The sequence below is a fragment of the Candidozyma auris genome, chromosome 7, assembly GCF_003013715.1.
Source record: "Candidozyma auris chromosome 7, complete sequence".
NCBI lineage: Eukaryota > Fungi > Ascomycota > Pichiomycetes > Serinales > Metschnikowiaceae > Candidozyma > Candidozyma auris.
The window spans coordinates 367,567-389,829 of NC_072818.1; the positions used below are offsets into that span (position 1 = coordinate 367,567).

General features: G+C 44.0%; 9 protein-coding genes across 9 annotated transcripts; 4 read left to right on the forward strand and 5 right to left on the reverse strand. All coding sequences in view use genetic code 12, as the record gives it.

Annotated features, from left to right (window-relative positions):
- Positions 1–2,433: 2,433 nt before the first annotated feature.
- Positions 2,434–3,672, reverse strand: CJI96_0005284 (uncharacterized protein; the record flags this gene model as incomplete). The annotated part of the gene is made up of 1 exon (XM_029036284.2): positions 2,434–3,672. One exon carries the CDS (start codon positions 3,670–3,672, stop codon positions 2,434–2,436), a length of 1,239 nt encoding a protein of 412 aa, XP_028889175.2.
- A 2,178-nt stretch (positions 3,673–5,850) lies between these two features.
- CJI96_0005285 (uncharacterized protein) lies at positions 5,851–7,605 on the forward strand (the record flags this gene model as incomplete). The annotated part of the gene is made up of 1 exon (XM_029036285.2): positions 5,851–7,605. One exon carries the CDS (start codon positions 5,851–5,853, stop codon positions 7,603–7,605), a length of 1,755 nt encoding a protein of 584 aa, XP_028889176.2.
- Positions 7,606–7,880: 275 nt separating this feature from the next.
- CDC45 (DNA replication initiation factor CDC45) lies at positions 7,881–9,992 on the forward strand (the record flags this gene model as incomplete). The annotated part of the gene is made up of 1 exon (XM_029036286.2): positions 7,881–9,992. The coding sequence occupies one exon, from the start codon at positions 7,881–7,883 to the stop codon at positions 9,990–9,992; it is 2,112 nt and encodes a 703-aa protein (XP_028889177.2).
- A 131-nt stretch (positions 9,993–10,123) lies between these two features.
- CJI96_0005287 (FAD-dependent oxidoreductase) lies at positions 10,124–11,180 on the forward strand (the record flags this gene model as incomplete). Its single annotated transcript, XM_054702306.1, has 2 exons — positions 10,124–10,146; positions 10,199–11,180. The coding sequence occupies 2 exons, from the start codon at positions 10,124–10,126 to the stop codon at positions 11,178–11,180; spliced, it is 1,005 nt and encodes a 334-aa protein (XP_054558281.1).
- A 46-nt stretch (positions 11,181–11,226) lies between these two features.
- HGT14 (Hgt14p) lies at positions 11,227–13,050 on the reverse strand (the record flags this gene model as incomplete). Its single annotated transcript, XM_029036288.2, has 1 exon — positions 11,227–13,050. One exon carries the CDS (start codon positions 13,048–13,050, stop codon positions 11,227–11,229), a length of 1,824 nt encoding a protein of 607 aa, XP_028889179.2.
- A 698-nt stretch (positions 13,051–13,748) lies between these two features.
- On the reverse strand, positions 13,749–15,560 carry PEP7 (phosphatidylinositol-3-phosphate binding protein; the record flags this gene model as incomplete). Its single annotated transcript, XM_029036289.2, has 1 exon — positions 13,749–15,560. The coding sequence occupies one exon, from the start codon at positions 15,558–15,560 to the stop codon at positions 13,749–13,751; it is 1,812 nt and encodes a 603-aa protein (XP_028889180.2).
- A 364-nt stretch (positions 15,561–15,924) lies between these two features.
- Positions 15,925–16,206, reverse strand: CJI96_0005290 (F1F0 ATP synthase subunit e; the record flags this gene model as incomplete). The annotated part of the gene is made up of 1 exon (XM_029036290.2): positions 15,925–16,206. The coding sequence occupies one exon, from the start codon at positions 16,204–16,206 to the stop codon at positions 15,925–15,927; it is 282 nt and encodes a 93-aa protein (XP_028889181.2).
- Positions 16,207–17,944: 1,738 nt separating this feature from the next.
- PTC7 (type 2C protein phosphatase PTC7) lies at positions 17,945–19,087 on the forward strand (the record flags this gene model as incomplete). Its single annotated transcript, XM_029036291.1, has 1 exon — positions 17,945–19,087. The coding sequence occupies one exon, from the start codon at positions 17,945–17,947 to the stop codon at positions 19,085–19,087; it is 1,143 nt and encodes a 380-aa protein (XP_028889182.1).
- Positions 19,088–19,127: 40 nt separating this feature from the next.
- CJI96_0005292 (uncharacterized protein) lies at positions 19,128–22,175 on the reverse strand (the record flags this gene model as incomplete). The annotated part of the gene is made up of 1 exon (XM_029036292.2): positions 19,128–22,175. The coding sequence occupies one exon, from the start codon at positions 22,173–22,175 to the stop codon at positions 19,128–19,130; it is 3,048 nt and encodes a 1,015-aa protein (XP_028889183.2).
- Between the last annotated feature and the right edge of the window lie 88 nt (positions 22,176–22,263).

The following is a 22,263-nucleotide window of genomic DNA, read 5'->3' on the forward strand; positions in this document are numbered from 1 at the left end:
GTTAAGTTGCAATCGCCTGATTGCCACAGAGGAAACGTCCAGCCACATTTCTAAATTTGCCTTTCTGCAATGGCTGCGAAAAATGCCAGAATTTAATCTCTTAATCAATATGGCAGTTCCAATCGACGACAGTTTAGACCTTCCTTTTTCATGTCAATTTTTCGACCAAAAACTTCACTTGTACTTTCCGATGGCAGAATACTGATTTGATGTACTCCAACCTGGTAGAGAGGACACTTTGCGCCATCGCTGAAACTCTCCTTCATTGACTCACCTTGGATAACCTCGACACCTATCAAACAGATTTAGCGCATGCATTGTGGTATTTCCCTTCTCTTAATTCTAAATTCATTACCGCTCTTGAAGGTAAACAAAATACCCACACGATTTTCTTCTGCGATGCTCAAATAGATGTACAAATTGCCAGGCAAGCGAACACGGCGGCCAACAATCAAACAGCCATTGCTGGAAGTCGTAAGTTTCGGCAACACAGTGATTTTCAACATTAAAGCTGCAACGTTGATAAGTCATACGATAGGAAGTGTTTCACTCACGGCACCGTGATTTTGATGAAGTCTCTCAAGAGTCTCACAAAGATTCTGTCGAGGTCGCCTTAAAGAGAAGAAAGGATTTTTTTTGTTATTCCTCTTTGTAGCAAAAACCTAGTCGCTGTAGGTAAACAAGCCTATTAACAAACTCATGTTGTGGACACTATTGCATTACTTCAGCGCATCTGCCAAACTTACCCAGTACTAGATGCTTTCATGGTTATGCTGAACCAATTTTATATATTTATACCTGATCGAGAGCAAAATGGAAAAGTTGAATGCCTCATAGTCTTGGCCAACGACGCAAAAAATATTCTAAAATTTCAAAGGGTATTTAGGAGCTTGTAAAATCTGTGGTGGCTTTTTTGACCTGTCTTTGACTTTGTGCTATATTTAAATTCTTAAAAAAATTATACTAAAAGAAGAAAGTATTAATTGTGCGCTCAATATTTCAGACTGATATATTCTGCCCACAATTCAGCCATGTTTCGGGCGTGTGGTCTAGTGGTATGATTCTCGCTTTGGGCGACGGCTCGGTACACCGAACCGACATACAAACATGCGAGAGGCCCTGGGTTCAATTCCCAGCTCGCCCCTTTTTTTCTAGTCATGAATTTTTTTTTTCGACACCCTTTGAATCCGCAGACTCTGTCTCAGCCGCGCCTGGAGTGTTCCTGGAGCATTTGTAAGCAACATTGTTAGACGTACGGTAGAGATGTTTTGAGGGGGCGTACGGCGGAACCACCGCAGCGGCGCCGTAAAAGAAAGCTCGTATTTGGTTTGCGCGCAGTCGTGACTCATACATCAGACTAAGTTCGTGATACTCGACTGGATAAGACATGTAACGGGCCCAATGGTCTAGGTTTTGAGTTGCTTGAGCGGGGGAATTTCGAGAGCTGCCTTGATAAGATTTGTTTGATTCGAGACTCTTGCAACGCAATCGAGCGATTCCCTGTCGTGGGACCCTCAATTGCAAGAGTTAGGCACCTTCGTAAATTGTCGAGTGTCTTTTCGAAGCTCTGAGAATTCTAATCCAGCTCGTAAATCATCAGTATCTTTGTAGTGGCAAACCGAATTAAGCGGTGGTGACTGTACTGTGTTGCGGTTTTCCTCCCCATCAGGTGGGCTGCAGCATCCTCTCTACCGGATAGCGTCCTCACACCAAGATAGTACTCGTGGAAGTAAGAAGTGGCTAAATCTGGAGAATACACAATTGGTACTGTGCAAGATTTATTGCTAAAGCCTCCCAATATGTGTCAGCTGAATCGGCAGGAAAGACTGCTGCTTGACTTGACAGGGTGCACACACACCTGAAGTTAAACAATTTGTCATCAACCTTGCAATTTGTGGGGATGAGATCATATCGAGTATTTAAAAGAATCAATTCTCTTTAATTTTATTCTTCTAAATTTTCATAAATTGTACTCAATTTATACAATGTCTAAGAAATCATCTTCTTTCGATTCAGAGACTCGCTCCATTGCAAGCACGCTATCACTGGTAAAGTCGAGAACGCTCAATAAATTGAAGGTCTTCAATAGGAACTCGACTTCTTATCCACGGAAGTACGATGAAAAGTCCAACGACTCCGTTGAAGCAAAGGCTACGTATATGGCTATCCGTTGACGTTTTCATACTCATGAATAAAACAATTTACTGAAAATCTAGCGTAGGTCGGGCTTATACCGGCTCGCAAGTAGCTATAGAATCAATTATCTTGTTATTGTAGGAAGCTGATTTGTTAATGCAAACAAGCTCTTCGTCTGTGGGGTTTTGCGGTGTATTCAAACTCAATTTGCATGAGCGGATTTATTCCAGGTTAGTTTGTACATTAAAAGCTCATGATTCTATGGGTATCACACATGCTTCTCAAAGCATGACTCATTTAATAGAGCCTCCCAACAAGCCATCCCAAGATGATCTTCACGATTTCTTGCAATTCTTTCAAATCCACTAGGATCTGGCTCAAGGCGCATCCCAACTGATTGACCAAGGTACCTGCGTCCTCTTCTATCAAGAATTGCATTGCGTTTTTATACAAATCAATGTAACAAGATTCTTGTGAGTCTGTGAAATATATGGTCTCATCGTTGTGTTCCCGAAAATTCTCCTCAATATCATCCACATGGGCATCAAAGTACGCAGCCTCTTCCATCAGTGTGATTGTTTCAGAGGCGTTCGCCTGCCAAAACAACTTCTTCTCCCTGACTTTGTTTTCAAATTGATAGAGGTCTTTCAACAACCCGGCGCAGTCAGCATAGCTTTCATGCAATTGTGAATTGAAGTCTTCCAAGCCTTCGTGTAAAATATGCTCATTTTCTTCATCAAAGAGTCTAATTGCTCTAACAGCCAATGCCAGAAGTCTTTGGAGCCGATTGGTGAACTGCTTACATGAGGAACACGTTACTGTGATCAAGTATTCCACGTTCTCAGCGATTATACCAACGTATTTGGAACCATGCCTATACAAGTCATGAAACGCAGATGGAGAAACGACATTACCTTTCGCTATCTCTGTGGACAAGGCGTCCACGATCACGAGGAACTTTCTGGGCGGCGTCTCTACCGAAAGACCGAGAATACGAGGTGACTCAAACCTCTCTTCACGAAGAAGGATGGACTTACAAGGGTTCGCTTCACAGAGACTGCAGCTCTCACCACTGAGCTCTGCGTTGATTGGAGCCTGAGGATTGAATTCCCTAACCATAGGCTCACCGAAGATGACCTCACTAGTACCACCTTGCGCAGCCTCCTTACCTATCCTATAATTATAGATGTTGATTTCGAACTTTCTTAGGCTTCGATAAGACCGAAAGTTGAAGGAGATGGTCCCCACAGTGGGATCGGCACTGGAGGTTAAAGTATCACGATTATGGGGATTGCTATTACTCCGTGCGAAGTATCCTTCCGCATCCTCTTCATCATCGGAATCAGAAAGTTCGAAGGTTATCTTTCTCGTGAACAACGACCCTGTGTCCTCGGTATCGTCTTGCTGAACGAATACAAGACTATCGTCTAGCTCTTGCTCCGAGTCTTTTTCTAAATTGGAACCCAACAGCACATCAACGTCGTTATCCTCTTCCATAGGGTGGTTCTTGCCGAGTAAATGCTGATTTGAATCCATATCACGAGCAAATAAGATGTAAGTTCAAAAAAAATATATATATATATATATATATATACAAAGAAAAAGATTTCATGGCTGACGAAAGTCCATTGTGCCATTACTTTCAGCGCTGGAGTTACTTTAATTACATGACGCGGCGAATTTGATCGAACTGGGGAGGCAGTGAGGTTTCACGCATCCATCAATATATAAGCAGCAAGAAAATTTGAAAAGGAAAGAAAAACAAAGAAGAAAAACAAAAAAAAACAAAAAAAAAAAAGCCTACTACAGGGTTCGCCTCAGAACTCTTCGACTAGTACCCAACTTTTCCAACAGAAGCCATTTTGCACCCATTCCTGCACGAAAAACACGTAGGCGAGGGAGCCCAAAATCACCAAGCTGTCAAGTACCTACTCTTGACATCAACAGTTTCACCATTCCGATGCAGCCAATCCTCCTCAAACCCCTTTTTGTATTCATTCTCGCAAACATTGTGTCTGCTAGCATATTTGATTTTTTTCAGAATCAGTTTCATCACGGGTCTGAAGAGCCAGCTTCATACGAGCAAAAGGTGCTAGACAACCAGTGCGAGAAATATTTGTGTCCTGACACACTAGAGTGTGTTTCGAGCCCGAAAAAGTGTCCTTGTCCTTTCCCATCGTCACAGATGAGATGTCCCTTACCTAACGGCAACTTCATTTGCATCTCGAAGCCCGCAGGCGACTTTGGAGGTAAGTATGACGATCCTGAGAAGAACTTTAAGGTTGATGCTAATAGTAACGATATTAGGGACTGCGGCTGGGTTAAAAGAGCTTGGAATGGTAAATTATAAGTATTAATAATACGTGCTTGGATATTTTGTGTAGACCTCGAAATCATGAGACACAGATGGCAGGTGACAAGCAGTATAGTAGCAACAGGATCGCAGTACTCGAAGCTTAATGGCGATTTTTCGATTTCAGGTGAATTCACTCGCCATACTTTCACCGCATCTAGAGAAGGCTCTGAGAATTTGATGTAGAGAAAGAAAGAAGAAGAAGAAGAAGAAAAAAAAAAAAGCTTTTGATAACGCTTTTGGGCGAACAATGCTAATGCTCGGATTAATACGGCAAGAATGAATCGAGGCTTGCGAAGGTCAGAGGACCCTGTTTTGGTGAGAAGAGAATTTCTTTTTCTACGAGGGTCGTTAAAACAAACTACGTAGTCACTGAGAATTGAGGTTGCACCCAGACCGGCTAATGTTCTTAAGTAGAATTGATTGTATGAGTATATGATGATCTGTGAACATTTTCCTTAAGGAATTAGCACTTTTGGGTGACGTCAGTAAGCGAAGCAGACTATGCCTTGTACTGCATAGCTGTGGCCGGTAAAAAAAGAAATTGAAGGGTTGAAAAATATTAATAGAAAAAAAAAGTAAATTACATCTAAAATAAAATTACCGAAGCCAAAATCATTCTGGTGACAGATTGAGCACAACCAGTTTATTCCTTCGGAAATCTCCCTCGAGACCACACCAAACTGCTCCTTTTGTTCTCATGTCGCATGACAATTTCCCCATACTTTCACCTTCTGGAGTGAAGGAAATGGAGAAACCTTGCCAGCTCGCACTGCATGCAGTACAAGTCATGGAACAGGCCACACTAAAAAGATGGGAAGTCAGCAATCATTGGAAGAACATTCTTAGCAACAAAAAAAAAAAAACAACCTCCAGCTTACATTTCATATCACTTGGCTGTGCTCATTTCCCGACACGAAAGTCCAAATTACGGGCTTTTCACAACTTTGCCGCAAAGCGTATACCGCGGTTGCACAAGACTCTTTTGCTGGAGCCACTTTGCATTACTCCATTGGTCTCCGGTGCGGCCCCGATGGAAGCAACAAACAAGGATACAAATATTTGCAGACTACAACCGTCTAGTATAGATCAGGCCATCTCATCGAGAGAAACGTCCTAACACTGGAGTTTTGCATGCTTTCCTTTGTTCTTTTTCTTTTTTGCTTCTATTGGGGACCGGTCGCAGCCAAGGCTCCCCTGCATTCTCTTTCCTGCCGTTCACCTTCCTTTTTCTAGCTCCCTCACTCACTCCTCACGTCATATATAACACGACGAGTGTCCTTTTGAAGCAAGACCAAAAATCCGATTTTTTTTTCTTCTACTTTCCTTTTTCTTTTCAGGTTTATTATTGCCACCTCACTATGACTATTTCGATATCGGAGAGCGCCTACGACAGAAGAAGACTGATATGTCTGGACCGCCGCAGGTCTCTCAGCTCTAACTACAAGTGCTTCCAGAACTACTACAACGCTCTCAAGTACCTCCAACCGAAGCCAACTTACATCTCGAACGTAAGGTCTTCGGTCAACCACTGGCAACTCAGGGACTTGGTGCAAGTGGATGCTCAGACTGGATCCGTCTACTACACACTAGACGATTCCATCAGGGCGCTACTGGTGTTTCCCTTGTGGGAGGAGTCATTAAGGTCGTACGACTATTTGAGCCTACCGTACTTTCCAAGATGTTTCAACCACAGCGCTGGCGGGCATGTGGTTGCCGGTGGAGTGATCACGTCGCTGTCGAAAGTGTTCTCGATGGATATCCCCGATTTAACTAAATCGATCCCTGGTACATCCCACAGACTGCCTAAGGGCTTGTTCTCGTTCTACTCCCCATACACTGATGGCGATCTCACATACAAGCTTGGTGAAATGATCAACAATGCTGTTACGGTGTATCCAAACTATCCTGGTGGGGATAATCACTTTACGTCATATGTCTGCAATAACGACTCCAATTTATACATTTTGGACATTGCCAACAGCAGAGTCACTGCAGACCGTAAATTTGTATGTGAGAACAACACATCCCTCAACAATGTGCATCAGCTGCCTGACGGTAGACTTCTAACTGCCACGGGTGACTCCAGCTCCATCTTTTTGCTCGATCCAAAATCACCAAATCCACGAATCGAAGTTATTAAAACTTCATATGACTCTGGTTTTGGTATCTCATATCACAACAACGAAAACACATTGGCCGTGGCTTTCCAGGAAGGCGCCTGCTTGCTTTATGATTTGCGTAAAGCCACTCAAGATCCTCTCTTTGAGGTGAAGTCCACGAGGCCAGGTCACCAATCTGGCGCCTTCAGGTGTTGCAAGTTCTTGCACACCGCCATTCAGGACTTACTTGTCATTTCAGAGCATGTTGGAAGGGTTCATCTTGTCGATTTACGTGATCTCGACCAGGATAACCAACAAGTGCTAGTGTTCCCCTTTGCATTAGACCAGTATGGTCGCCATAAGCACGAGAGGCTCAATGTGCGCGAGAAGCTCATGAACTCACAAAGAAAGCACAGTTTTGGAGGTAATTATGAGGAAGCAGAAGAAAAGAACGTTGAAAAACACAAGCGTTTCGAGATTTTTGACGAGTCACTGTCCCACTTTTCCGCTCCCTTGGTCTACGACTATCACTATCTTGCAGAGGAGAACCCCAAGCTTTTTAAGGACTATGTGTATCAGCCTCAGCCCATGCCAGTCTGTAAGGATGATGATGGCAAGGTTGCGCCTCCAGAACTCAACCATCCGCAGTGGAACTCTACGCCAAGCTCAGTGAACCAAGAAACATTGCAAGACGGTTCAACTCACCAACCTCATCACCGTCACAACCTGCAAGCTTTGGATCCTCACGATGTCAGACTGCGCTTGGATGTTGAGGCTGGCCAAGGACTGTCTCATGATGTGGAGATGACTGATGCGACGCCACACTCTTCCCACCGTTATTCGTGCCACGACTCGTACCAGCAGTCGGTTAATCATATCCACGGTGAGATGGAGTTGTCTGGATTGGACTGGCTCGAGAATCAGTTGTATATTGGCTGCGAAGATGGCGGTATTGTTACTTGGGACATCAACGTACGGGCACGCCGAAGTATTGGCAGCTTCTCTTACGTTTAGACGCCCAATCGACCCACCGTCCCAAAATTCACCTCCCTCATGACTTGCTGAACGATTTCACGACTATATAGGTTTTCACGAAAAAATGTAACGATGTATGACCTACACAATTTGATGCTAGCAACTTTTTGCACCCATCACAGTAACTAACTATGGCGCGACGCGATTGTATTCTTTTGTTTTGGGAGCACGTGACCGTGAACCCAATCCAGAGCAGAACCTCCATTTCTATATAGCATCTCCATAGACAAATAGCACCAAAACAAAACCGCCAGATGTATATAAACCCTTCCGAGTATGGCCAGGTGTTTTCAGAAATCAAACGAACCTCCCTGTCCCATTCAACGTGCAAACTCATCTTGTTTGTTTCTTGTCTCAACATAGACAGCATATGTACGGCGAAGATACTCAGTATAGTGCTCAAGAAGAACCTTATTCAGTATCAGTTGATCCCCGTCGCTGGGTATGCCGATCTTAAAGGTCACTATCAAAAGCTAGATTCTGAAGTGACCAATGTTGTGCTCATTGGATGTGGTGCAATGATTGACATTGAGTCTTTTTTTGAGATAGATCCAAACGACTATGTGATCGAGAGCGAAACACTGCCGACGATAAACTCGGAAGATCTCGATTTCAAGGACCAAGGGCCTTCATTCAGCAGAAAAATCTACGTCTTGGACGGGAATAGGCCATGGAATTTGGACAACATCTTCGGGTCTCAGATGGTCGTCTGCTTCGACGACGGGTACATCGATGAAAACTTGCAGAAGGAACGTGAGAGTTTCAAGGTTCTAGTAGACGCCTCAGATCATGAGACAAGTGACGAGTCTAGTGGGGAGGACTCCGATGAACACGAGGTGATTGAAGATGAAGAGAGCGATGAAGGCGCGTTTCAGGAAGATTCAGATGGGTCTGGAGAGAGTAGAAAACGTCGTCGAGAAGAAGGAGAGATGAAGCGGTTACGAAAGCAGCGAAGGAAAGAGCTCAGTACCAGTGAGAATATCATTGAGTCTTACTACAACCAAGGAACGGCCATTCTCACCGCCACCACTGCTTTAATTTATGCATTGCTTTCTACCATTGGTGAGACGAGCATGGAAAATCTCTGGCTCTCCATCATCGGCGCTTCTTCTCTAGATAGACTTCACCCAGAGGTCTACGATAAGATTCAGCCTCTTTTTCAAGAGGAAGTACATCGTTTGACGCCTACGAACGTTAGCACTGAGCGCACGGCTGATTCAACTGCTTTGACAATTGATAAGGACTACCACTTGTTCTTATTGCGCCATTGGACCCTTTACGACTCCTTCTTTTACTCATCGATGGTGAACTCAAAACTCAATCTCTGGACTGATGATGGAAGAAAAAAGCTACACAAACTCTTTGCGAAAATGGGCATCTCCCTTTCGGTAGCTCAACAGAAATGGCTTTATATGGATATCACAGTGAAAAAAAACTTGCCCGTCATCTTCAACAAGTACCTCCCTCTTTATGGACTCGAAGGAATTGTCAGGGAAGGCTTCATCCGAACCTTTGGATTTGTCGGACAGCTATCTGCAATGGAGTGTGTTGATGCACTTGCGGCTTTATTAGAGAGCGATGATCGTTTTGGAGGTAATGGAAAAGATCACAACAAAGATGAAGATATCAACGAGAGAATAGAGGAAAAAGAGAAGCTTTGGGTCAATAACTTCTGGCTGTCGTGGGATGCGCTCAACATGAATAGCCACAGCGCCTCTTCCCGTGTTGTTTCCTCAAACACTAACAGCTTGACGAATGCCCTCAACATCAAGAAGTTGAAGGGCTATGACTTATTGATGCGTGGTCTAGAAAAAGCAAAAGAAGTTCAGCAAATTATCTTCCGAACAGGTATGTCAGTCTTAGAGAGAAAGCTCATGAAAAACTTGCGGCTTTATCGACTCTGTGTGCTCAATGACGGATCTATCCCCGATTTAGCCATGTTCAATAACCCACTTATACTTACGAAATTGGGAAATTGGCTTCTTGAGAATATAAACGAAATTGAGTTTCTGATGCTTGCCACAAAAGGCGATAAATCATTTGCCAATGCTCTTAAGCCTTTAGTGCTTGCAAGTTTGGATCCTGCGTCTGATACATATCTTGTGATTGGGCTCGCTCCCAAATATCCCAGAGGACTCGACAACTCAGCAAGAGCTAAGATTGCTCAAAACACAAAAGATAAACCATACCAGCACGACTTTACTTTCATGACTCGCTTAAATACCTTCAGCGTTGCTTTCCAACGTGTGGCAGCCTCATCCGACGCCAAAGTGAGAATCAACAGCTTTGAATCTTCAATTATTGAGATCCGTAAAGACGATCTTCTGCCTTTCCTTGAAAAACTAACATTGAGTGGATTGATTTGAGGCCCCAAAAATACCAATCAAGTCGTTGGTGCACGCGACATCTGCGCTCGATGCATTCGGCTTATCGTAGTGCATCGTGACTCCTTAAGCGCAAATCTGGTGATCTGTAATAATCAACGTAAACCACTGTTATGACGCAGATCGTGGTCGTTGGGTATGTCATTTTACTTCCAGATATTCTCCTTATAGCTCGATGCTAACTTCAGGGCTGGCATCATTGGCCTATACACTGTTTTTGAGCTCATTGAACGTGGAATTGATCCACATACAATAACCATCATAGCGGAATTCTTTCCGGGAGACCAATCCATTCACTACGCATCGCCATACGCTGGCGCCTACTACACTCCATTCGTTGACACTGTCGATTTCGCTCGTTACACTTACGAGCGCTTTAATGAAATAGTCGCTTTCATTGGACACGATCGTCCAGGAATAACGAAGACACCTACAGTGGAGCATTTTGCGGAACAGATTCGCGAGGAAGAGGTTGTTGACATAGTGCGCTTCATTCCAGACCTAAAGTTGGGAAGATCTGATATTCTTGGCTGCAAGTCCCAAGCGTCATTCACGGGTATCACATTTAATCCCCCATTGCTAACTGCTTCATTATTTGAAAGATTTAAGACGTTGGGCGTCAAGGCAAGAAGACATAAGTTAAAGAGACTCGAAGACGTGATTGAAAATAGTGTAACGGCTGTCTTCAATTGTTCCGGCCTTGGTGCAGCTTTACTTGCGGACGATGACAAAGTCTATCCCACGAGAGGCCAAGCTGTTGTTATACGTGATTCAACAATCGACAAAGCAGTTGCCGCATGGACGACAAGTAGCTCTACCTATGTTATACCTCGTCCATTTTCAGGTACACACGAGGTAATTTTGGGTGGATTTTATCAACCAAACGTTTCAACGCCTGATACTTTCGGAGAAGACACCGAAGACATCATCGACAGGACTTCGAAAATCTACCCGCATCTTCTCCACAAAAAGTCACGCGCTGATTTGGAGATCATGAGAGTCGTTGTTGGCTTGAGGCCATCGAGGGAGGGAGGTGCAAGGGTTGAGCAGGATCTCACAAAAAATGTTCCGATATATCACAACTATGGCGCTGGTGGCCTGGGTTTCATCAATGGCCTTGGAATGGCTAATAAATGTGTGGAGCTCTATTTAAATAACAAAGATACTTAATCTCGTCATTATTGTACGCTGCACTAGCCTTAACGAGAAATCTCAATTAGACCTTGTTCGTATTGAACTCCATGAGAGTAGTAGAATGTTCGATATGACGTCCCTCAGTCTGCTTAGCAGTATCTGCTTTGAACAATCCTTGATGCTCTTTCATGACTTCCTCCGCACCTCTTCTTGCCTCCTTGATAACAACAGAGTGAGCGATGCGGGGAGGAAGGTTCTTGTTGAATAATCTATCCATGTCCTCTAAGGCAATCCCCTTCGTTTCGGGGATGCAGAAGTACACAAATGGTACCGATAGAACTGCCAATGCTGCAAAGAAAAAATAAATGCCGTAATCCATAGCTCTAATCATGTCGGATGTAAAACGACTCATGATAAAGATGGGAACCCAAGAAACAGCCGCGTTGATCGCTTGCACAAACGACCGAATGTTTTGATCAAATACCTCAGAGCCGACAACAAAAGGTCCGCCAGACCATGCAAGAATAAAAGATGCAATCCAAAGGTACATCATCACGATAGCAGCAGTGCCGCCAGGACCAGCCTCGACGCCAGGTTGCGTAGGATCGTTGACCTTGAGGTAGGAACCTATGTACCAAAAACAAATAGAACACACAGTGGAGGAACACATGAATGCCTTTCTTCTTCCAAACGAATCCACGATAAAAAGAATGTATATGAAGGTACAGACAAACTTGACCACACCAAACATGCCCGTCGAGAAAAGAGTAGCATTCGTGCCATCCACACCCAAGCTAGCGAAAATCTTGGGAGAGTAGTAATTGATGGATTGAATTCCCAAGAAGTTCTGGAAGATGAATAGAGAACATGTAAGGCATAAGCGGTAAAGAATTTTGCGGTCTTTGCTCAAGAAGACCTGCTTAAAAGGATCGGTTATTCCAAGGCCAACGTTATTGCGCTGATACTCAATAGACTCCTTGACTTGGTTTACCTCATAAACAATGTATTCGTCATCTTCCCGAAGATTTCTGAACCAAGACAAATTGTTTATAGCTTCATCATGCTTGTTGACTGAAAAAAGCCACCGGGGACTTTCCTTCATGATCACGCTTCCAACGAGGAACATGCCGCTTGGAACGAGCTGAATTGCAAATGGAATAAACCATTGTTTTGTGCTAGGCGTGACGTGCGAGTCGATACCATAGTTGATCCAAAAGCCAACCAAGTCGCCTACACGCCAGCCGATTTCGTACAATGCGATGATTCTTCCTCTTATGGCAGGGGGACTAATTTCCGAAAGATAAACCGGCGTTAGGTTTGTAGAGAATCCGACTGCAAGACCAGCAAGCACTCTTCCCACATAAATAGGAGCTAACCCATTCTTCGATGACGCCGCCAACATGATAGCAGAGCCCACGGTGATGGTGACGGCCGCAATAATGAGCGAGATACGTCTTCCCCAGTAGTATGAGAAAGGGTAGGAGAACAAAGCTCCGAAGAAACAGCCGGCATGAAATACAGAGATGATATTAGAGATGATATAGTCGGCATGAGAACTAGTCATTTTGTCGAGGCCAAACTCTTCTCTGAACGAGTTCAACGCTACCGTTCCACCGATGAACCCGCCATCGTAACCAATAATGATAGCTGCAGCAGAAGCAATGAGAGCTGTGCCATATATTCTCCAGTTATAGACAGCTGATGGAGTTGGCCGCTCCTCATACTTTTCAAACAACTTCTTCAACAATAAGATGTCTTTGACCTCCTTCCAGACCAGTTTGTGACCTTCATTGTCACTTTTCATTTCAACTTCGAAGCTGGAGCTCAGTATTGACTGGATGTCAAGCTTTGAGACATGGTCCGAGCCAGAGATGTCCGAATCAACGTGCAGATTAACCTTAACCATGAGCTAGTGCTGCAAAGTAATGATGGGTAAGAATATAAAATTCTGAGCACCACAAGGGACGAAGATCGCCCACACCTTATATAGAAAACCTCAGTCGCTCAACAAGGATATTGGGAGAAACTCAAGAAGGTGGAGAAAGGTGTGTCTTAGAAAAGGTCCGATGCAGATTCTTGTACAGGTCCTGTACAAACTTTTAGTTTCTCCGATCTATACCTTTTCGCTTTAGTCCCCAAGGACCCGTTTAAACAAGCTTTTGGAAAATCTCGATCTTCACTGAGCAGTTTGTGACGCTTAGCTTTCGAAAGAATTACAATCACATCCATCCCCATCATCAAGGAACTGTTTGGGACAGTTGAATGACCTAAACATGGGTGCGCGACCGAAGCTCCACCAGATTGTGACGTTTTACGATGCGCCCCCACAAAGAACGGTCGAACCCCTTGACAAGGAGGGCAGATATGGGCTAAGTATGGATGAATTATTGGTCGGATCGAGATCCCCCACGATCAAATGGCCCACATGATGGGGAGATCCCCCAATTTCGGTGGAGGAGCCAGTGCTTTTTTCTGAGGTACCCCCACGAAATTCGATACTGCCTCCACGCTAGTTGGGGGATCCAGACGGCCAACTACCCACACCACGACGACAAAAGTTCGTAAACGTCCCAACCCCACGGGGTTATCGCATTTTTGTTGCGCTTAGTCAAAGCCGAATTCACCCAATTCTTTCTCGAGCTCCAGCCTGCGCTTTTCTAGCTCACTGATATTATCTGAAAGTGCTGGGATCTCATCAAATCTTCTTCCTTTTTTGGCATCGTCAATTTGCAGCTCTACCAAGAATTTCTGCTCACTTACAACCATAAGTTCCTCTCGTAACTCCCTTATTTGTTTCTTTGTGAGCCTTGGCTTTTGGTCGACTGGGCTAGCTGACGAAGACACTGGTGATGTCACTGTATTTGAAGACACTGAAATCCCTCCAAGCTGACCAGACAATCGCTCCCTTTCCAAATTCAGAAAGGAATCATTAGTACGTTTGAATTGAAGTAATGAATCTTGCAAGAAATTAATCATCAGCTTGTACATATTTGAAACGAGTGTCGGATTTGTCACGGGTACATGCTTTTTTGTCTGAGGGTCAAGACGAAAGGCCCGTCGTCTAAAGGATGCAGTGACTGTTTCAAAATCCTTGAGATATTTCATGAGTTTCGCTCGTAACCTATTCGTTTGCTCATTCTGACGATCAAGGTTTTCCAGCACCATCGCTTCATATCGCGGCATGCTATGTGATATATTTTGTTTTAGGATTAAAAGCTCGTTGTAAGTTGCGAATATTGTGTCAGCTTCATTTGTGTCTTCACCATGGCCCTTTGGTATTATTGTGTTCTTGCACGCCTTACAACACCTAAAGGAAAATAGACTTGCATACCTCGAAGACTCCGGGTCTAGCAGTATTAGCGAGTTCCAATTGTTCAAAACAAGCGGCAGGTAGTTCAACGTCGGTAGCATTTTCATGAATATACCAGCTGGCACTACTAACGAGCAGAATGCAGATGGATCGTCAGAGTTCATTGCGAGATCGCTAACGATTGTCCCGCATAGCCTGCAATGATGCTTTCTAATGAGAAAATTGAATTGAACGAAGCACAATGGGCAGTGGGTAATCTGGCTGTCGATCTGCCAATTTTCATATCCGACAATTTCTTTTTCTTTCTCCAAGTATTCCTCTTTTGTATATGGTGGTCTTGGTGCACTAATCATCAGGAAAAGTGAAGTCTTGTTCTCGATGTGCCACAAGTAATTTTCACTCATAAGGTGGGCGAGCTTAATAAAACGTTTTTGAAGTATGTCTTTCTTAGATTGCTTCTCGGCAATGCATTCCTTTCTTTTCTGGAAGAAGTCCTCAGTCAAATCACGGCTGTTTACCTGAGTTCCTAATCTGATCAGAGCTTTGTTGTAATAGCACTTTTCACAGCATCTTGCAAAAATTCCAAATGAATCGTACTGCGGCACACCGCCTTTTTCGCTGCTATCACTTAACCTTACTTTGTATCGAGTGTGGTCATTGCAGTAAAGTAATCCACACTTCCGGCAATTGACTATGCCATTCTTAACGTTGAGAAGCTTTTTGCAGGATTCATCCGAGCAGTGATTAGGTTTCCCAATGAGAGGCTGTTTCCAGTGGGATCTTGTTAGCTTATGTTGCTGTCCTGCTCCAGACACTCCCTCGGTAGTGTCCCCGATAGAGTCTCTGAGACCAAACCCATTGCTATTGTCGAAAAGATCTAGCTTGATTGTCTTTTTCTGAGGTGTGCGCTTTTTTGAGCCCTTAGACTCGGTACGTTCAGTGTGCTCATCGTCAATGTGTCTGTTCAACTGGGTCAATGAGATCATATCCTCGTCGCATATGGGACATACTAGATGCTCAGTGAACACATCGGTAGAGTCCAGCAATCCAGTGGCAGTAGTCGAATCATCCACGAATGAAGCACCTGTGGAGGACACTGGTGTCATAATCAGACTTAGAATCAAAGCATATATTGATGGGTAGAGAGGTTCGGTTTTATCGCTTATCACTGCGCTTGGGCAGATAGCCAACCAAGAGTCACGTGATCGTCAACACAGACTGTGACATTTCAATTGCATGTGTACGTAATAACTGATGCACTCAATTTGCCATTCAAAACTACATTTCTTCTTTTCTCTTTGTAAAATTTTATTAGGCAGGCTCTGGGCGATGCCTTGATGCGAGCATAGTACATGGTCAAGGAATTCACCGATCCCATCATTCAAAACGGTACCTCCTCTTCACTCTATCCGTAATTCATAACTTCAAGTTCTCCAGCATCTGACGATTACTCATTCTTTGCGTCGATGCTTACTCCAACTTCTGAACCAAGGACTCCAAAACCTTGCCGAAGTCCAAGTTGGGGTCCTCCAACGTCTTCAACGACAACGAAGCACCACTGTTAGGCTGTTCCTTTGGAGCGTGCAATCTGGCGTACTCGGCCTTGGCCTGCTTGATCAACTTCTCCTTCTTCTTCCATTCCTCGGCCTTGCGCTGTTCACTGACAGCGGACTCCAAGTTGTATCTGTGAACGGCTCCATAGACGAGACCAGCACCGAGAGCAGAGTATCTTAACACGTTGAACGTCGACATTGGTAGCTCCAGAGATGTGTTATAATATATATGTAGAGTGTTTGAACTATGGACTCAAGGTTGATTTTTTTTTTTCGCTCGGTTTAACTTTTCTCACTGTAATATGATTGGACGTCCAAAGAGGACACCCGTACACCAGGACTTGTTAATCACGGCACGTTTGACGTAAAAATGCCTTCTTAGACGGCAATGTAAGAGGGTGATGATACTAAATCTTGTAATGCGAGGCACCATACTCGTAGTTATGCTTCAACAATGTGTTGTGGTTGCAGGTTGGAAGTGCACGTGACACAGCTTCAAAGCCCTGAAACAGCATGAAATCAAGTCTTCTCTTTTTAAGAGTTTAAGATGATGAACTTCTTCATTGTTGACAATTTGAATTGTGTCTCTAGTTTGGCGTATCCATTGGCCTTTCTGTGATGTTAATGAGGTCGCCTGAAGTGCAAGTTCGCCTGCGAAAACCGCCAGGCTCCACTTGCAGGAATTTGCAGCCAGAGGAAGCGAAATGCAAGAGAGAGAAACTCCAGCAGGTAATTATATTTTTGCTAATACGAATCAGAAAAAACGAGCTCAACTCCAACATCAATAAGCTATTGTAAGCTCACTCTTCCCAGGGCACCCAAGATGGTCGACAGCCTCGGTTAGACAAGAACTTACTTGGAGATTGCCATAGGTTCTTCGAAGATAGTTCAGTGAAAATGCCACGAGCGAAGCAGACCATTCCACTCCGATCGTAAGTCAGAATGAGATACCCGATAAGTAAAAGATTCTCAACTTGGAGCAATTTTTGCCCATCGAGAAACGCTACAATAACGAGTACAAATTACTCTCTTTCAAGGATGCAACAGAACTTATACACCATCGGCTCACAAGAATGATTATTGATTGAGGAGACTCACTTAGATATACTGAATGAGTTTATGCACCCAATTTTGGCAAGGCTTAGTGCCTTAAAGAAAAGATCGAAGGCCGTGAGGCAAAAATTACTTTGCGTGCAATCAGGAGGGAGGAGAACTGTAGGGAGACCTGGCTCGACGGGGCAATCCACGGTAGTCATAGTCTGGTGCTATTGAGCACTGAGTACAAAGAGCATGGCTCAATGGGCGAGATGAGATTCGCTGTTTATAGTGTCTCTTTATAGCTTACTTGGCTAGACCTGATTGATAAGGAGATCGAATACGACGAGTATTTAGACGTTGAAGAGAAGGTGAACCCAAATGCCGGATTTGGGTACGGTATGTCTCGACCACCAGACGCTGTGTTAATCCCATCCACGGCCCAGAGTCAAACCGGTTCAAGCATCCTTCAAAGGCTATAATGTTGATAATGAGTTCGTACATGATTTCCCTCAACAAGTGGTCGCAGACTCATGGCCAATAAACCTACCACTTACTCCACCTTCTCTTGCTGATGGCAATGAAGAGCCTGACTTATGCTTACATAATAGCTTTTTCCTTCTTGCTTCTAATATTTATTTTCAATTGTTCAAGTCTTCGGTTCCAAGTAGCCCTTCGAGTTCAAAAACGTAAATCATCCAGCATGGACGTTGCCCACCAGCCTCAGATCGGCTCGCAGTTTGTCGCACTTGGTGATCTCATACACTATTCACTCACGTACAGCTTACAGCTTTTCATAAATCTCATCACATATCAGCGAGTATCCTTTTCGGGACGCGGACTCTCATTTGCTCCTCCAAAATTGCATGCGCGTGTATTTGCTCTTTTGCTTCTTACTCCCCATGCTCTTGTCAGCTCTAACCAAAAGAGCCCTAGTTGGGTACACTTCCCACCACGCTGCCTCTGAATGTCTCCAAACTGCTGCGTTCAAAAGATATTTTTCGTTTTCGTCGTTCAGCAGGGCACCAAAGAACTCTGCATCGAACCCCGAAGATACCTCAGACAACCAATGGAGCTCCAGTGAATCAGAAGCCTCCTTTGATGGATCCAATTCCTCGTCATCAGCAGGTGCTGCTTCTTCAACGTCTGCATCATATAACTACGACAAGTCTTCGATTGATAGGATAGTCAATTTCAATGTGGCGGTGGCTTTTCAACCTAAGAATCGTACAAAGTCCAATGTATTCACAAGAAACACTAAGCTTACACCAGCAGAATTGCTGCCCTCGGGCGAGGATAACTTGTTCGTAACGACACAGTCTTCGGATGGCTACTTTGCTTTGGGTGTAGCTGATGGCGTCGGCGGATGGGCTGAAGCCGGGTACGATTCCTCAGCCATTTCTAGGGAACTCTGCCACAGTATGAAGACCATCTTTGAGAATGCATCCAAACAACACTCTCTCACACCCAAATCTCTTCTTTGCAGTGCTTTTGATGAGATTGCTAAATCCCCAAAAGTGGAAATTGGTGGAACTACTGCATGTCTTGGAATCATATCCCCTGATAGAAAACTCAAGGTAGCCAACTTGGGTGACTCTTGGTGTGGTGTATTCAGAGACTGCAAGCTCGTGGAGGAGACTCAATTCCAGACTCACAACTTCAACACTCCTTATCAGTTGGCAAAAATTCCGCAACAGATTTTGCAGGCTGCAGCTCGTCAGGGCAAGAAATACATCACCGATTCACCTCAACAGAGTGACGAGTACGCTTGGCAACTTCAAAAAGGAGACCTTGTGCTTTTTGCTACCGATGGTGTCACTGATAATGTTGTTCCGCAAGACATCGAGGTGTTTTTGAAGGACAAAAGAGACAAGAAGGCTCCGTTGGCTGACACCGCCACAAGCTTGGTCAAGGAAGTTGTCAAGGTTTCTAAGGATCAGAATTTCCCGAGTGCCTTTGCTCAAGAGTTGTCCAGACTTACCGGTCAAAAATATTTGGGTGGAAAAGAAGACGATGTAACAGTAGTTATGGTAGAAGTGCTTTAAGTAGAATTTAGAACTAATGGATTGTAACTTAAATAAAGAGTTATTCCATGTTGTTGATCAAGCGAATAATCTTATCTCTATTCGCTTTCTGCGCAGCCTGTTCTCTGACAACCCTATCGACAAACTGGTTGTCGGAAGGTAGATGCATCTCTTTAACATTGTTCTTTCTTGAAAGAAAACTGAACTTTACACTTCCGTTAGGTAGAACTCCACATGTGTTGTTCACTGCTTCGTTCTGCGTACCGGCAAGTGTGGAGGGTGCTGGGATTCTGAATGTACCTCTAGATTTTGATTGTGATAAATTTAAAGATTCTTGCAATGCATCACGTATGCCCGCATCGATGGTGTCAGCGAACTTTTTATCCTCCTCTGTGACCTCAATCTTTCTTGCCCAGGGAGCGTGGTCTTCCTCTTCCTCTTCAGCAGTATCCTCAACTAATTCATCGACTAGACCCTCATCTTCGTCTTCATGATCGTCCTCGTCATCCGAATCTTCATCCTCTCTGGTGATGTCACCACTTGCGTCTTTATGTGATTCGTCGTCAGAGGTCTCGTCGTCTGATCGAAGCTCTTCTTCAGTATTCATTCCAGATTCATCATCATCGGAACTAAACTCCACAGCATCGTTTTCGGAGTCGTCGATAATTGTCTCTTCTTCAATTACAGGCTCCTTACTCTGAGAGTTGAAATTCTGAAGTAGGGAGAGTGCACGCGAGGGATCATCACGAGCAGGAGAGATGAACGTTTTGGAGTAGACTTCCTCGACAGCAAAGTGTATCTCACGCGGTAGTGGTTTCTTCTTTGTCAGAATATAGTACTGTAGAAAGGTGAGAAAGCCTTCCAATGATTTTGTGCTTCCTGTCAAGAGACCAGCTTGCTCTACCTTGGAAAAGCTGATATTATTTAACAACGTACAACACAAGCCGATCCTGAAATAGTTGTCATAAGGATCTATGTCGAGAGTTGAACCCGGAAGTGGTAGGTTATTTGGATGGCCCCAAGTAACAATCTTAAAAAGCAAATCAATAATACAGCGAAAGCTAAGAACTTTGTTTTTGTAAAGTGCAACGAAAAAGCGTATTTGAGCCACTCTTGCCAAGTTTTGCCTGTAATCGTTCAACTCTAAGCCCCTGATCACCTTCTCAGTCAATGCATCAACAATAAGAGGTGCGAGAACCTTTCCTTGTGTTCCCAAATGCTTCAACAATTTGGCATACATATCGAGCTTATCAAGCCCAAGCTCCTCAGGTCGCAGGTAGATCGAAACAAAGGTATCGCGGGCATCAGCGCTATATTTGAACTTTATTTTACCAAGCAACCAGGCTTGTTTATAAAGCTTACTGTCCAATAGAACATTCTTAAGCATTTGACTGACGAAGTCCTGTAATGGTGTCATCTCCGCTGTAGTAGCCTTGACTTTGTTTTTTGTTGCTGTGAAGGAATTGACAATTAAGAACATATTGCGTAGAGATAACTTCTCGTTTACGGAAAGTCTTGATGACTTTGACTGCTTGCTCAAAAGTGCAAGCATCTCACGTGTAGTTTCTTGGTACTCACTCTCAAGAAGCAAAAATTTTCCACATCTTTCATAGAATATCAGCAAAATATCAGCATTGTTCGTTCCCTCTATATTTAGTGTAAGCCTCCGTATTTTGTGGAAGACAACATGGGTTGGGATGAGATTAAATTTGATAAGTTCAATGAAGAAGTAAAGGTTCTTGAAGTTGATGATATCTCCATAAATCTGCGAGCGAAATCCTCTGTCCAATGCATCAATGAGCTCAGTTATGAGATCTGGGAAAAACGACTCGTTGATTTTAAGGAAACGAGCAAAAAGATTTACATTGTCGACCTTCTTCACCTCTAGGAAGAAGCGCAAGATCCTGTTATGTGTGGCCTTGTTAGATGGGATGAAGGTGTGCAATTCAGCAGTAAGCTTATCAATATCCTCTTCAGTGGTAGAAAGCTCAAGTTTTTCCAAAAAGCGATTGACAATCTCACCCTCTGAAAGCTTCGCGTACTCCTTCTTTTTTAGCTTTGGCCCCTCTGAGGCTACGACGCTTTCATAATTGGGAACTTTCTTGTAGAAATTCCTTTCACGCTGATCTTCCCACCATCCCTTCGTCTCCTCCTCATGAGAAGCCTTCACGATAACATCTGACTCGTTATTCTTAGTCTGTACCGAGACGTCGATAGGTGGCATTTCTTTGTTTAAAAGTTCGGCAAGAGTAGGGCAGCCATGATCCAAAGCCTCAAGAACTTGAGTAAGCTCCTTGAGCTCTTGCTCTCTTTCCTCGAGGACCCTACCCGTACGGATCATAGCTTTCTTGTTACTCAATTCAAGCTTTGTTTTTTCCCTGTGCAATGACTTTAGGAGCCCAACAACCTTATCAAAGTACATAGAGCATATCTGCTGTAAGGTATTCAAGCAGGAATCAGGAATTTGGGTTCTGTTCTCCTCTTTTAGTAAAAAGGCGTAGCGCTTCAACCATGAGATCATTACCGGCAATGCATGAGCTTTTGGGAACTGATAAGATAGAACATCTTTCAAAAGTGGAACCAAAATGAAGTCGTTTGGAGATTTTGAAGCCAACTTAAGAGCTGAAGTGCTGAGAAGCTCTGAGTCGCATTGCCTTAGTGAGGTAGCAACTCCAGTCAAAGAAAGCTCCGTAATAAGCTTCAAGAGCAGCCTCTGCTTCACCGCCAAGTCCAGCTGCTCCTTTTCAACAATAGCATTGACCACGTGAGACAAGTAAGAGGGCGTAAACAGAAGATTGAGGCGTTGGTGAAGAGCATTGATGATCTCCACCGCTGCCATTATATCATCGTTTTTCGAAACCTTCAATGTGCCCTCGAAAGCTGGTCCCACAATCTCTGTCAGATACTTCTCTAAGCTCAAAGTTTCGACATCCTTGAGGATTTGCTTATACTGATCAGCGTTGAAAGAACTCTTAAGCTTTTTCACGAAGCCAGTGTTCTTCTTCAAACTCAGGTCCTGTTTTCCGGCGAGCTTGAAAACCACCTCGCCTGCCCAAGCACGTTCGTTAAGTTCACGGAGCTCTAAGTATCGCAAATGGTCATTGGACATTAAAGATGCGACAACCCTGTGGGAGATGTACTTGCAATGGGAGAAGGCTCTTTACATCAACTGCGCGCACTTTCAGTGGTACATGGGT